This window comes from Haliaeetus albicilla, chromosome 26 (genome assembly GCF_947461875.1).
Source record: "Haliaeetus albicilla chromosome 26, bHalAlb1.1, whole genome shotgun sequence".
NCBI classification, from domain to species: Eukaryota; Metazoa; Chordata; class Aves; order Accipitriformes; family Accipitridae; genus Haliaeetus; species Haliaeetus albicilla.
Window position 1 is genome coordinate 21,862,171 of NC_091508.1, and position 13,253 is coordinate 21,875,423.

At 52.0% G+C, this 13,253-nt stretch overlaps 1 protein-coding gene across 2 annotated transcripts in view; it reads left to right on the forward strand.

Moving 5' to 3' along the window:
* The first annotated feature begins 1,052 nt into the window (after window positions 1–1,052).
* ADGRD2 (adhesion G protein-coupled receptor D2) overlaps window positions 1,053–13,253 on the forward strand; it is a 31,137-nt gene continuing 18,936 nt past the window's right edge. For both annotated transcript variants that reach the window (XM_069771370.1, XM_069771369.1), the window contains exons 1-14: window positions 1,053–1,650; window positions 3,225–3,302; window positions 3,390–3,453; window positions 4,175–4,405; window positions 5,149–5,802; window positions 6,463–6,561; window positions 7,059–7,144; window positions 7,499–7,780; window positions 9,105–9,216; window positions 9,605–9,739; window positions 10,050–10,170; window positions 10,941–11,046; window positions 11,916–11,971; window positions 13,102–13,228. In XM_069771370.1, coding sequence (XP_069627471.1) covers window positions 3,255–3,302; window positions 3,390–3,453; window positions 4,175–4,405; window positions 5,149–5,802; window positions 6,463–6,561; window positions 7,059–7,144; window positions 7,499–7,780; window positions 9,105–9,216; window positions 9,605–9,739; window positions 10,050–10,170; window positions 10,941–11,046; window positions 11,916–11,971; window positions 13,102–13,228 — 2,121 coding nt within the window. In that variant the 5' untranslated portion in view covers window positions 1,053–1,650; window positions 3,225–3,254. The remainder of the gene's footprint in view (window positions 1,651–3,224; window positions 3,303–3,389; window positions 3,454–4,174; window positions 4,406–5,148; window positions 5,803–6,462; window positions 6,562–7,058; window positions 7,145–7,498; window positions 7,781–9,104; window positions 9,217–9,604; window positions 9,740–10,049; window positions 10,171–10,940; window positions 11,047–11,915; window positions 11,972–13,101; window positions 13,229–13,253) is intronic.

Consider the following 13,253-nt stretch of genomic DNA (forward strand, 5'->3'; position numbering starts at 1 on the left):
AAAGCCAGCAAAGCACTCTTGCCAGAGTCTCTAGAGCCATCCTTCATGCCAGCCAAAGCATCAAGTCTTATTTGAAAGTCCAGTGTGTAATCGTGGAAGTTAGTTCAAATTTAAATCCAGAGGAGTTGTGTAGGTGAGGTTAGAAACTCAGGCAGCATTCAGTGAGCACAGGAAACTTTTCTTCACTTGTCTGCATGTGCACAGAGGATGGTTTATTTGTATGGCTATAGAAAAGAGGAGTGATGCTGGAGGTTGTGGGCTGGATTTCATTTCTAATGCTACCAGAAAACTGCATTTAGTGCTGTTACAAAAGGTGTTTAATTCTGTCTAAGACATGGGCATAAAGAAAATTGTTTACTATCTGCAAGAAAGCCAGAGAGGAACCTTTTACAAGACCATGTAGTGATAGGACAAGCAGTAATGGCTTCAAACTGAAAGAGGGTAGATTTAGATTAGATGTGAGGAAGAAGTTCTTCCCAGTGAGGAAGAAGTTCTTCCCGGTGAGGGTGGTGAGGCACTGGAACAGGTTGCCCAGAGAAGTTGTGGATGCCCCATCCCTGGCAGTGTTCAAGGCCAGGTCGGACGGGGCTTTGAGCAACCTGGTCTAGTGGAAGGTGTCCCTGCCCATGGCAGGGGGGTTGGAACCAGATGATCTTTAAGGTCCCTTCCAACCCAAACCATTCTAGGATTCTGATTCTATGATCTGCTGGGGAACTCTGCTCTTATTAAACCTAATCCAGCCTTAAGTTTGAAAAACACTTTGCACTTTCCTGCTGAAGATCTTTGTTGTAAACTTGGGCTCTGCCTCATACCCTTTGCTCCCTCCATCACCGAGGGAAGCAGGATCCAGTTTTGGCCAAACCGCAGCGGGCAGCAGAGCCCTCTCCCAGTGCTGCCATGCTGCTTTGCCAGCCTTTGGCCCTCTGTGCCGTGCTGTCCGCGAGTGCCAGGCCGTTTCCCAACTGGCAGCGGTGACTAAGCAGCCCGGAGCAGCTGCCTCCAAGGTCCATTCTTCTGTGAGAGATTTACTGCAGCGAGCAGAGGCGCTGGGATGTGATAATTGCCTTCATTCCCAGACGAAGACTCCCAAGAACAAAAGCCAGTTGCCCGTGAATCCATGGTGTGATTCAAGCATTCGCTGGGAGGGGAGGAGTGGGAACTGTGTGCCTGCTGCTGTAGCGGGCACTAACCAAAAGAGCAGCTCTGTCCTGCGAGGCAGGGAGCGCTGCCGGCCCATGGAGGTGGCCTGGGCCCTCCAGCCTTCACGTCCTCCCCGGGGCTGCCGCGGGCCCGGGCTTGAGGAAATGCTGGAAGGCTAAAGCCGCTCTGCGAGGAAATCTCACCGGGGATGCGCTGGAGCTTCTGCAGGTCTGACTCTGATTTTCAGCCCTGCCCCTGCTCATTGCACGAGCCCGGGTCTTTCGTTTGTCCTCCTGGACATCTGCTCTAGAGCTGACCTCCTTCACCTGCGCTGCTGGGCACGCCGCTATGAGACTCCTGCTGCTGTGAGGATCCCTGCTAGCTCCCCCCCCCCGCCCCCGCCTGATTTTTCTGCCAAGACCACGTGCCAGTTTTCCTGGGAAGCTTTACCGGGGACTTCCATGGAGAGGTGACCGCCCGGGAAGGAGATCCCCCGCGCTGCTAGCACAGGTTGCGGGGCGGGGAGGATTGAGAGCGCTTCGCCGTTAGCGGGGCTGAGGCGGTGGGGACCCGGGTGCGCCGGCGGAGCCGTCCCGGGGAGGGGGGGGCGGGTGGGGGGGGTACCGGCCGCCCGGCCCCGGCCCCGGCCCCGCGGGGCTGCTGCCCGTCTCGGTGCCGCACGGCTGCGGCGGCCAGACGGACCCGGTGCTGGCGGGGCGGGGGAACCGCGGAGCTGCGCGGAGCCCGGCACGGAGTAGGCCGGGCGTGCTGCCGGCCGGCGGCGGGGCGGGGGGTGCGGAGCGGGGCGCGGGGTGCGGAGCGGGGTGCGGGGCGCGGGGCTGCGGGGCGCGGGGCTGCGGGGCGCGGGGCGCGGAGCGGACCCGCCGCGGGAGCCCGCTGTGCGCCGGGGCCGTCGCTGCCGACCCCCCCGGCCCCCCCAGCCCCGAGGCGGCTCCCGCGGCCAGCCCGGCATCTCGGGCTTGTCCTGCCGGCGGGTGTGCCGGGGGTACCCCCCCCTTCCCCCGGGGTCCCCAGTACGGCGTTAGACCCCCGCTGCCGGCCGGATCCCCGGTAACCCCCCCGCTGCCCTATTTTTCATGCCAAGGCCGTGTTCCAGATTTCCCGTGGTAGCATCTCCAGGGGCTTCCACGGGCAGCTGCCCGTGGCTCCTGTCGCTCACCCATCAGATGAGCGCAGAGCCAAAGGCACTTCTCCCTGGAGGGCTTGGAGCTGTGTGCTGCTTATAAAGTCACTGCTGAACTTTGGAAGACTGTTGGTGAACATATTTAGAGTCCGGGCTTCAGAACTGATCTCCTTAGTCCCTTAGCAGCAAAGTGCTTAAATGTGTGCTTTTGCTGTGCACACAGGAGAGTCCCATTGAGAGCAAAGAGATTACTCACTGCTGGCAGTGTCGGTGCCGAGAGACAGCTTTAGGACTTGTTTGCATTGGAGAGCACATTGCCAGTTTCCATGTTTGTATCTTTACATACCCATATCTACAACTTTACGAGATTTTCTACAGCCATGCACTCAGGCTTTCCCTCCACCGGCCCAGAGCTGGTGCAGCGGGGGCTCAGCGGCCGAGTCCTGATGTTGGGCAGCTCTCCAGGATGGCTGTGTGGTACTGAGCTGCGTGTTCAGGCACTGCTCATGGAGGCTGGATTTACTGGTCTGCAGGATCTGTTCTGGTGCTGTATTCCTGCGGGCTTTAAAAGAAATGAGAAAAGCTGCCAGTGATGTGACACTGTTTAACGATGCAATTTATGATGGCTTTTTTATTTAGTTAATGCAGATAAAGAGGCTCTGCTAACTTGCCTGTCTATTAATATCACACATCTGTATATGTTTTATGATTAATTATTCTGTATCCTGGAAACAAATGTTAAACTGAGACCTTGAGTTCTTTAAGAAGAACTGAGAATTATTTTGATAGGATACTACCCAGGACAGGTATTTCAGATAGAGTCATTTTCTCTTTTTTGAATCAAGACTTTCAGAGGAAAGCAGCCTTGTCTGAGAGCTAAGTTTCTGCAGAATGCTTTTGTCTCTGTAATGCATCCCTAGTAATACTTTGTTTATTCTAGCAAAAGGTGAAAGCTTTCCAGCTGGTCAGCATGTTTAGGAGAGACTCAAGACTTGATTCGTGGTTTTTCAGCCTTCTGGTGAGTTTTACAGTAATTTTTATAATTTGAGTATTTGAGATAATATTAATGCTTTATATGAACGTTACAAAACATCCTCTCCAACAGGTCAGTACTCTGTCCAGGAGTCTCTTTGCCTTTGCAGCCCTTGCCAAGAATCAGACTTCTAAAGGTTAGTGTTTTTATCAGCACTGCTGTATGTTTTTACAAGCAATATTCAGCATAGAGAAACAATGCATAAAAAGGTGTCCAGTGGCAGAAACAAAGGTAAAGAAACTTCTTCTGATACCCTGTTTTGTGCCTGAAATTATATTTGTTTAGCTAATTGTTTGCTTGGCTAACTGTGAAATTACTGTCTAAAATCAGTTAAGTACTGCTCAGCTGCTAGTCTTTGTGCTGCTGCAAACAAAACAGATTATTTTGCTCTTGCAAATTGCATCTGCAAATGCAGGAGCTGGTAGGAGCTGGGAAATTGGAATGAAATGAGAAAATTTGGTTGTACATAACTGCTTTGAACAAGCTACCCTGAGGGCAATCCCTAGGCGTACCACAGTGAGCTTTTTCTTCGGACTGAGCTCAGCATGGTTTTGTGTGTCCCACAGAAGTGTGCCCAGCTCCAGCCCTAGGCCAGCGATTCAGTTTGTGAGTGGACTCACAGATGTCCCTCATTTTAGGTCCAATATAGTCTGGACTTTTCTGTCACGCTGTGCCCACTGAACATCCGGAGGGCTGGATACGGAAATGAGCTCCTGCCTTCAGCTTCTCCAGGGTGCACCAGGCAGTATTTGTAAATACTTGGGGATGCTGCAAGAGAATGACCCTGTAGTGTACATGGCACAAAAGTGGGTCGGAGAGGCTTTCTGTTTCTCCACGTTACATGTGTCTTTCTCCAGGTTTTGCTCCTGTCACGATTGAGACCTCAAGACACATGTATGAATATGTGGCCACTGCTTTGGACTGGTGGCATGCAGACAGATACTGCGAACAACGCTTTTCCCAGTTGCTTTTTGAACCCCAAGACAGTGAGCGAGCTTCCTTCAGCAAACTGCTGCAGTCCCACAGCATCAGAGGTTCTGTCTGGCTAAATGAAAGGGATGGTTTCCTGCACAAACCAAAATGGAGACGTGAGTATAAGTGGGCTTGGACTATTGGGAGACATGTTCACTGCTGGATCTTTTTCATCCTGAAAAATTAATCTGACTAGAAAAGTCGCCACTTGTTTTTCATTGTCACTGTGGTAACACCTAGGACCTCTAGTTACAAGCTAGAACTGGCAGCATGAACAACAGTGATCCCAGCACATCAGCTGGTCACTGTCAAGATTTTTTAATGCATTGCAACAGATGGGGGTTGCAAAGTTTCTCCTCTGCTCTGTCCTCCTATACCATCTCGCTGTAAAGCAGGTCTGGCTTTGCTCAGCCTCACCATTTGTGACCTGCGGGTCCTGCAGAGCAACGGTATTAGAGACAGGACCAGGAGAACGTGTGCTCCCCAGCAGCAAGGCACCACATGGCAGATGCCTCAAAAGTCTTATTTGACTGTGCTTTTCGTTGCTGTAGCATGGGATGCTTGGGAACATGCTGTTCCTTCCATACTCATTGTTTGCAATCCTATTTGCTAGAAAACTAAGTTTCTGGAAACTACACTTGCTGAAATGATGCAATCTCAGCTTGCCTGCCTTCCTGATCCCCTCCAGGTACGGGGGAAGCAGAAGCCTTGCTGCATGCTTACAGGATGTCCTTGCCTGCCCGGTCCATGAGTTCTTAGCTTGAGTAGGCGGCCAGACCCAATACATCATCCCAATGGAAGATGATCAGGCTTTGGCCCATGCTTCTTCCTTTATGTTGGCTGAAATTTCTCTTTCTAGGGGACCACAGTGTACCAGTCCTGGTATTCAGAGACAAAACAGACACAAAATATGTGAAGGTGCTCTCTGACTTCCCAGCACTGCCTGCTGTCACAGCCTGTGCCCACCTCCAATGGGACACCAGGACCCAGGAGATTGCTACCATCTTCTCCTATGCTGTGCCGGCTTTTATTAATGAGTTCCAGCTCCGTGGCTTTGTTGACGAGGAAGGCTTTGTTCGATTTGCTCTCATAGTCCACGGGCACCATTCGCCATACCTGCCCGTGTTCCGCGCTGATGGACGGTGGCATCACTTCTGCGTGACCTGGCAGCAGGAAAACGGGACCTGGGCCATCTATGCTGATGGTAAAAGGAGAGCCTCTGCCAGCGGTTTGTGTGCTGTGGGGCTGTCTGCCCCCCAGGCCATCTACGGCCAGGGGACTTTCATAATTGGGCAGGATCAAGATTCCCTGGGGGGCACCTTCAGGGAGAAAGAGTCCTTCAGTGGGAACATCACTGACTTGCACATCTGGCAGAAAGTCCTCAGTGCGGAACAGATTGAGAAAGTTCGGTCATGCTGGGTGGTAGAGCAAGACCTTGTATTTGGGTGGAGCTCAAACGCTCTGGAGGTTGAAAGCACCGTTCAGGAGGTGACTGCACAGTTCCTTTGCCCAGGTAAGTCTCGTTACCCTTGCTGCTTCAGCTCCCTTCTGCAGCAGGGGGTCAGCATGCAGGGATAGTCCGAGAAGCCAGTCCCATCCCTAGGGAATTTGGTGCAGTTTCTGGAATGATGCTTCTCCTTCAGGAAGGAGAGCAGAAGCACATTCTGAGCTGGGCTGGGCAGTTTAGAAATTGTACTTAAAGGCACAGTCATGACTAAACCCTTGGTCATTGAAGACCCCTGCAATGACCCTAGCAATGACAGCTGTTCAGAAGTCCTGGGCTAATTACAGGCTTTCTCGTCTACTGAGAGAAATGGCTTACTTGTCAGTGATGCTGTTTCCTGGGATTTGCACACGCAGTGCTTCGATGCTGTGCTGGGAGGAGGGATTCAGTCTCTCAGCCAGACTGGCGTGTCGTTACTGATAAATCACGAACTCAGGACCTGGCACTGCCACCTCCTCTGAGTTCCTTCTGGAGAGGATTTACCGGGTGGGTCAGGAGCCGTTTCTGACCCCAATCCCTGCTGTGCTCTGGCTCTGGGGCTGCTCCAGGAGCAGTCCACAGCTTTTGTCTTCAACAGGGTTTGTGGATTGCTTGCAGGAAACATGATACTTGCTGGGGATGGCGTGTCTGTGGGGGACCTGGGCCTTCTGTTTGTGTGTGTTTCCACAGGGCCTGTTGAGGAATGCCGAGTTTTTGAAGTTGGCAGCAGTGGATTCAGTTACACATCTTGTTTGCAGTCTTTGCCTTTTATCTGTCGCTACAGAAAGGGTACAGCATGTTATTTGTTTATTCATTACTTCCATGGCATTCACTCCTGGAGGTCCTCGCTAGGATGATGGCCAGTGATGGGAAGGCCTTGTGTCTGCTCTGAAGCGATCACATGCAAAACCTGCTGTAGCTGTGGTTTTGCTTCAGTTGCATGTGCTCTGACAGGTTATTTTGCTATTCTCCAGTTAAGCAGTGGCTGTACACATTACATGGCTTCTGGATGCAATGCTGTAGAGTGCCTTCCAATCCAGGCATCTCCAGACTTGTTGGCCAGGGGGACATGGGGAGGAGGCAGAAAAGAAGTGTTAGACTGTCTCTCCAGGTGGGATCTTGTACTAGAAATAAAATATAGCTGTGAAGTTTCCTTGCCCTGACTGTCCTACAAACTTACCCACTATCTGAGGACCATTCCCAAGGCTCCCAGGCTTTGAACATGGCATGTATTTACCATGCTGCTAGACACCACAGCAATGGTTATGCTTTTGTTTTATTCTCAGATGCATACTGGCAACTGAAAAAAGCTCAGCTGGAATCCAGCCATTCGCTTGTCAGCCGTGTGAACACACTTGCAGAGAGGACTGTGGTGAGTCCTGCAGTCCCAGCGCTGGCATCTGACACCAGGAGCAGGCAGGAGCTGTTGGGGTGGAGTTGCTGGCACCTACTGGTGTTTGAGGCCAGCAGTTATGCCTGTGGCCTTTTCTGAGCTGCTGTTGGAGAGTGTGACCAATACAGCTGTAACTCATAGTGTGATCAAACAAGCAAAGTGTTGCTTCAGATTGACTCGTCTCACTGAGGTTGAGAGGCTGGACAAGAGAGTTCAAAATGTCAAGGCTGATCTCCTTCCCCTAAGAGAAGCCTGGGTGGCCAGGCAGGTGTCCTCACACCAGCGAGGGCATGCAGGGCTCTGCACTGAACTAAAACATCTTTTCCATGGCAGATTCCTGAGAACTTCTTCACAAGCAACATCCAAGACATGAACCTCTCTGTTGCTCTTGGTGCTCTTGATGTCTTGGCAACTGTTCTGAGGGAAGGAGAGACACCCGTGCTGGAGTCGTCTGACCTCCTTGCAGTGCTTCAGTTACTAAAGCAAGTTTCTGATGTGGAAGTCCAGGAGGGAGAGGAGCTGGAGATGTTGGAGCAATTGGGGCAGTATTACGTGGAAGTGACTGAGTTAATCCTGGAAGAGCAGAATATTGAAACGTGGTCATCAGTCAGCCAGGTAACGGTGTCACGAGCAGTCTGGCCACAGTGTGCCACATCTGTTCATCTTGCTGTGTGTGCAGCTTCTTGGCCTGCTGTATGACCACAGGCTGAGGACCTGTCCTTGCCTGGTCACATGTAGTCTTTCTGGCTGTATTCTGGAGCTTGTGAAAATGCTGCAAGCATGGGCACGGAGCCTCTTTGCCAGCTCAGATAAGGGCCATCTGCCTTACTGTTGCCTCATTTGTTGGAGATCCAAACAAGTTCTTCTGCAAACAAGTGCAGTCAAGTGGTGCCTTCCTTGCAAATCCCTCCAGTGGTTGTCTCTGCTCTCTTCAAGCTTCTCCACTTTGTCAGCCTGGATTTACAGGATTACACACAGTTTGCAGATTCCTGGTGCTTTGTAGATTCCTTGCTCCCACATCGTGCTGTCTCTGGCAGGGCAATGCCCTTCAGTTTATAGTTTGTTCTATTTTCCATGGGTGGGCTGCCAAGGAGCTAACTGTCATCAGCCCCCACGCTGTTCAAAACACCCTCAGGCTTTGCGTGAGGGATTTACATCATCCCACCCCTGTTAGGATTTTCTCCATTAGCTTCTTCCCTTCTCGCATGGGTCTTTTGTGTCTGTTGTATGGTCTGCACTTTCCACCCGTCTTTGGGAAATGTGTGACAGCATCTGGCCTGGCCAGTGCTCCAGGAACCAAGCCAGGGACCTCCAGAGTCGAAAGGATGCTGAATAGTTCAGAGTTTACCTCATCGCTTAGAGTTGCTTGGGTCTCTGTGGCCACAATTACTCACAGCTTCTCGATAGTGGCATAAAACCAGCTCTGGCCCAGCGTAGCTGGTGCAGCAGATATATCTGCTGAAGGAGAAAGGGTTTGAGTTTGTGTAGTGCAGGGGTGGCACTTGTGTTGCCCAACACATGCAGGACCTTGAGTAAAGGGGCCAGTCACCTGCTACCCTTCCAGCAGTGGAGTCTATTTCTGGGTGAAACTTTTTCCAGAAACAGAGGAAGCAGCTGTTCTACAGCTTTGCAAAACCAGGAGTCAGATCTAAAAATCTACTTTCTTTCCAGAAGCTTATTTAGTTATTTATTTCCATGTTGGTTTAATGGCTTTTTATAAAGACCAGCAAGTTTCCCTCATTGCCAGTCTCATCTCCTTGCTGAAGGAACCAGGAACATCCTTTAGTGAAGAAAACAAAGAAAAGCAAAGGAAAAGCCTTGAGTCCCAACTTCTCTTTTTCTGCCAAGGGCCAAGCATTTAAGAAAACTTGTGTGAGCTGTGGGAAGTGTGAGCTGGCAGTGCAGGTGCTGATTTCCATTGTTCTCTCCATGTTTACAGGTTATCAGAGGGCCTATGGCTGTTGTTGAGCTCTGCGACAGAATGGTGTCACACTTAGCCCCACTGCTGACTGCAGGGAGGACGAAGATCACGATCCAGCATGGCAATGTCGGTGAGTGGCACTGGCAGAGCTGGGGGAGAGCATCTCACTGGGACGCAGCTTAGTCATCCCATCTGGTTCCCAGTGCAAGTCCACTCCTGGCACCTCTCCTCCTCTGGCTCATCTCTTGCTAACCCTACAGCCTTCTACCCATTTTCTCTGTGCAGAAGTGTTACAGTGTGGGAGAATCTCTCACACTGTGGATTGTAAGGGGATTGTAAGAAACATCTGGGTGCAGGAGACAAACTGAGCCCAGATGCACATGGTTTGCACTGAAGGGGATCTGTCTGCTGCTGCGGGTCTTGGCTGGGCTTATAATGTCCCTGTGGTACTTTGCTGTAGCAGTAGCTCTGGAGGAAGACTGAATCCTGGTTCAGTACCTGATTTTACCCCTCCACAGGGATGGAGGTCAGGAAGCTGGAGCTGAGCAGGCAGGAGCTGAGCAGTCAGGCGTACCTGGTCCAGAGCCCCAAGAAAGGCAGGCATGACCTCATTGAAGTTCCCACAGAAGAAGCGCAAAGACTGAAAGCCAGAGGTAGGTTATGACACCTGTGCTTCCCTGGGTCTCCCCTTGGCACTTGTGCAGCATCCTCCTTAACGGCACAAACTCTTTACCCTGCACACATGCAGTCTGGAAAGATGTGGGGAGGAGACGCTGCTGGCGAAAGGGAGATGGGCTGTGGGGGAGAGATTATCTACAGCCTCTCTACAGACACAGCTTGGAGCTGTGGGTTCCCTGGACCCCCAGTATCACACCACTAGATTAGGGCAGCGGTGCTGAAGCCTGGGCTGCTCAGAGCTGCCCTGTGGGCTTGCACCCGTCCTGCAATGCTCTATCCCTCCAGGTCTCCGCAGAGTCATGGTGAAGAACATGTGGTTTGGCTACGGCTCCCTGCAGCGCTGCCTGTCCAGCGCTGGCAGCAGTGCTGTCTTCCAGGACGTGCCTGCCTCTGACGGAGGACAGAAGTGAGTGAAACAAAAGCCCCTCCGCACCCCAGGGCTGCCCTCTTAGCACCACAGGAGAATTCCTTTCCAAGTCTGCGCTGAGTCTCTCGGTGCCTCTCTTTTGGGGTCACCTCCACCCTGCTCCATCCCATCCCGCTTGTCCTTGTCCCTGCTTTCTCCAACACGTGTTTGGAGATCGGACAATGGAAAGGGGCTCCCGAACCAGTGCTTTGTGGAGGCAGGGGCTGCCTGTGGTGTCCCTTGTGCGTGCCTCTGGTTCCCCCGAGGTGATCTGCTCTGCTGGGAGGTGGCTGGGGACGGAGCCTGCGGGGCTGCTGCAGGGTCCCCTCCGGCTGGTGCCGAAGCTGCTGGAGCCGGGGTGCTTCTGCAGATGGTGGCTCGCAGAAGTGGTGGGAGGCAGAGCCCTGCTGCTCTCCGGGGAGCTCACTGAACACTAGGTGGGGATGGCAGCCCGCACATCCCGGCGCACACGCAGCTCCTGGTGCACCTTTGGCTCAGCCATGGTGCTGCTCAGCTGGCAACCACTTAGGATGCTCCAGTGCCTCCTCTGTACGGTCACCTCCTGCGGTTACGGGAGGAATAGTGGTGGTTTCTGTTTGCCAGGTAGTCTCAAGTACCTTCTGCCCTGTGCCCAGGCCCTTTGCTGGTGGCACTGAAGCACTCCAGAAGTGGCTCCGGATCTCTCCAGCTGTCTTGTATGACGTGAGATCCTGTTTTCTGAGCACGTCTGGTGGTTCCTGTGCCTGTGAGCGGCATGCTTTCCCTGACAGGTACCTGAGCACCACGGTGGGCACTGCTGTGATCTCATCTGCTCTGCTCAGCGACTACCAGGAGATCAGCACGTCCGTGCGCTACCGCCTGCAGCACCGTGTCCAGGTACCCCGAGGAGGGGCTGTACTGCCCATCCACCTCCCCTGCCAGCGGCATCGCGCAGCCGGACCCGGCAGGCTGTGCCCAGCCTTGGCTCAAGGCCTCCAGTGCTCTTGGACTTAAGGGTGTCCCATGCCCAGGTCTCTCACCTTGACTCCTTTTTCCTTGGGGAGGTGTTTGTCCTTGTCCTGGTTTCGGCTGGGATAGAGTTAACTGTCTTCCTAGTAGCTGGTACAGTGCTATGTTTTGAGTTCAACATGAGAAGAATGTTGATAACACTGATGGTTTCAGTTGTTGCTGAGTAATGTTTAGTCTAAAGTCAAGGATTTTTCAGCTTCTCATGCCCAGACAGCGATAAAGCCGGAGGGGCACAAGAAGTTGGCACAGGACACAGCCAGGGCAGCTGACCCAAACTGGCCAACGGGGTATTCCGTACCATGTGATGTCATGCCCAGTATATAAACTGGGGGGAGTGCGGGTGGAGGGATCGCCGCTCAGGGACTAACTGGGCGTCTGTCAGGAGGGTGGTGAGCAATTGCACTGTGCATAATTTGTACATTCCAATCCTTTTATTATTACTGTTGTCATTTTATTAGTATTATCATTATCATTATTAGTTTCTTCTTTTCTGTTCTATTAAACCGTTCTTATCTCAACCCACAAGTTTTACTTCTTTTCCCGATTTTCTCCCCCATCCCACTGGGGCGGCGGGGGGAGTGAGTGAGCGGCTGCGTGGTGCTTAGTTGCTGGCTGGGGTTAAACCATGACAGTCCTGTGCTGACAGACTTTGTTGCAGCCTAGTGAGTGAGCTGCATCAGTCTGCATACAGTACGTGCATGGCTGTGTGATCTCTTCTTCTCCCTCTCTGCCTGCAGGACCTGCCCGATAAGCTGGTGGGGCCCATCTGTGCCTTCTGGAACTTCAGCCTCAGGTGCTTTGTTTCAGTTCAAGTCCCTAGATTTATGAGCTTTTATTTCCACTGGAAAACCAAACATAACAATATAAATGTAATGGTAAGAGTAGGGATCTGTAATTCTTTGCCTGCTTTGCATGCTGGCATCCTCTATCTGCTGGAGTAGAGCGTTCTCCTGGGAAGATTTCCTTTGGGAAAGCCACTCATGAGCAAGTGACCTTTAATGAGGTATATACAATGAAAATGGAAAGCCCTAGTTAATTATGATAGTTGCCTGCAACAAAGAAGGGTTGGTCCAAGATATATAGCCCAACAGACATGCAGGACTCCCGGCCTCATACATACTGCTTGGCATTGAGATGTGTTTTTACTGAATGTCACCACAGTGAGAGCACTGAAACTGTAATATATTATGGGTTGGTAACTAAGTCATTCAAGTGCAAAAAAACTCCTTAGAGTCCCAGCCTTGTAACAGGCATGAATGGTTTGGGGAAGGTGGGAAAAGGGTGTTTTCAGAAGCAGCTGGTTACTGCACAAACAGCTCCACTAGCCCTGCTCTGAATTTGATCTTCCCTTGGTACCGAGGCAGGCTCAGAGGAGCTGTGGTGGCAGTGAGGACAGAGCTGACCCACCACAGCCTTGGTCCCTGCACAGGGAATTCAGATCTGGAGCTTTGCTGGCTGCCCAGGCAGCGGAGAGCAGCTGGCTGGCTGGAGACAGGCTGGCTTGTCCTGAAGATCAAGAGTCCGGTGGAACCGCACAGGGTACATGGCAGGCCAAGCTGATGGAGAGGATTAGACGTGCCTGGTCCAGTGATGCTCTCAGTTAATGTGCTGTAAAACGAGCTCTTCCCAGAGCTGTGCAATTACTGAGTTCTGTTTAAAGCAGTGATGGCTGAACTGTGCTTTTTAACGCACACTTTGATACTAGACGTATTTTCTCGTGCATGCCTGATGGATAAGGCAAACCTGCTGAGACGCAGGATGAGCCAAAAGGAAGTCCATATGAAAACCTGTCTCTGATACCCTCTTCTTCTTCCTTTCAACTCTGCTTCTTCTGGGAGAATGAAATTCCCTTAACACCTTGGCTTTCTGTTGAAGTGGATGGTAATTTCCATATGTTTTCTCTGTTTTTTTGCTGCATGTTAGCCCAGATGCTGGTGGGATGTGGTCCACAGCTGGCTGCTCTGTGGTGACATCTCTCCCGGACTCCACTACCTGTTTTTGCAACCACACCACAAATTTTGCTGTCCTGCTGCAGGTGTACGAGATGCAGGTAAGCGAGGAGCCTTTCTCTGCCA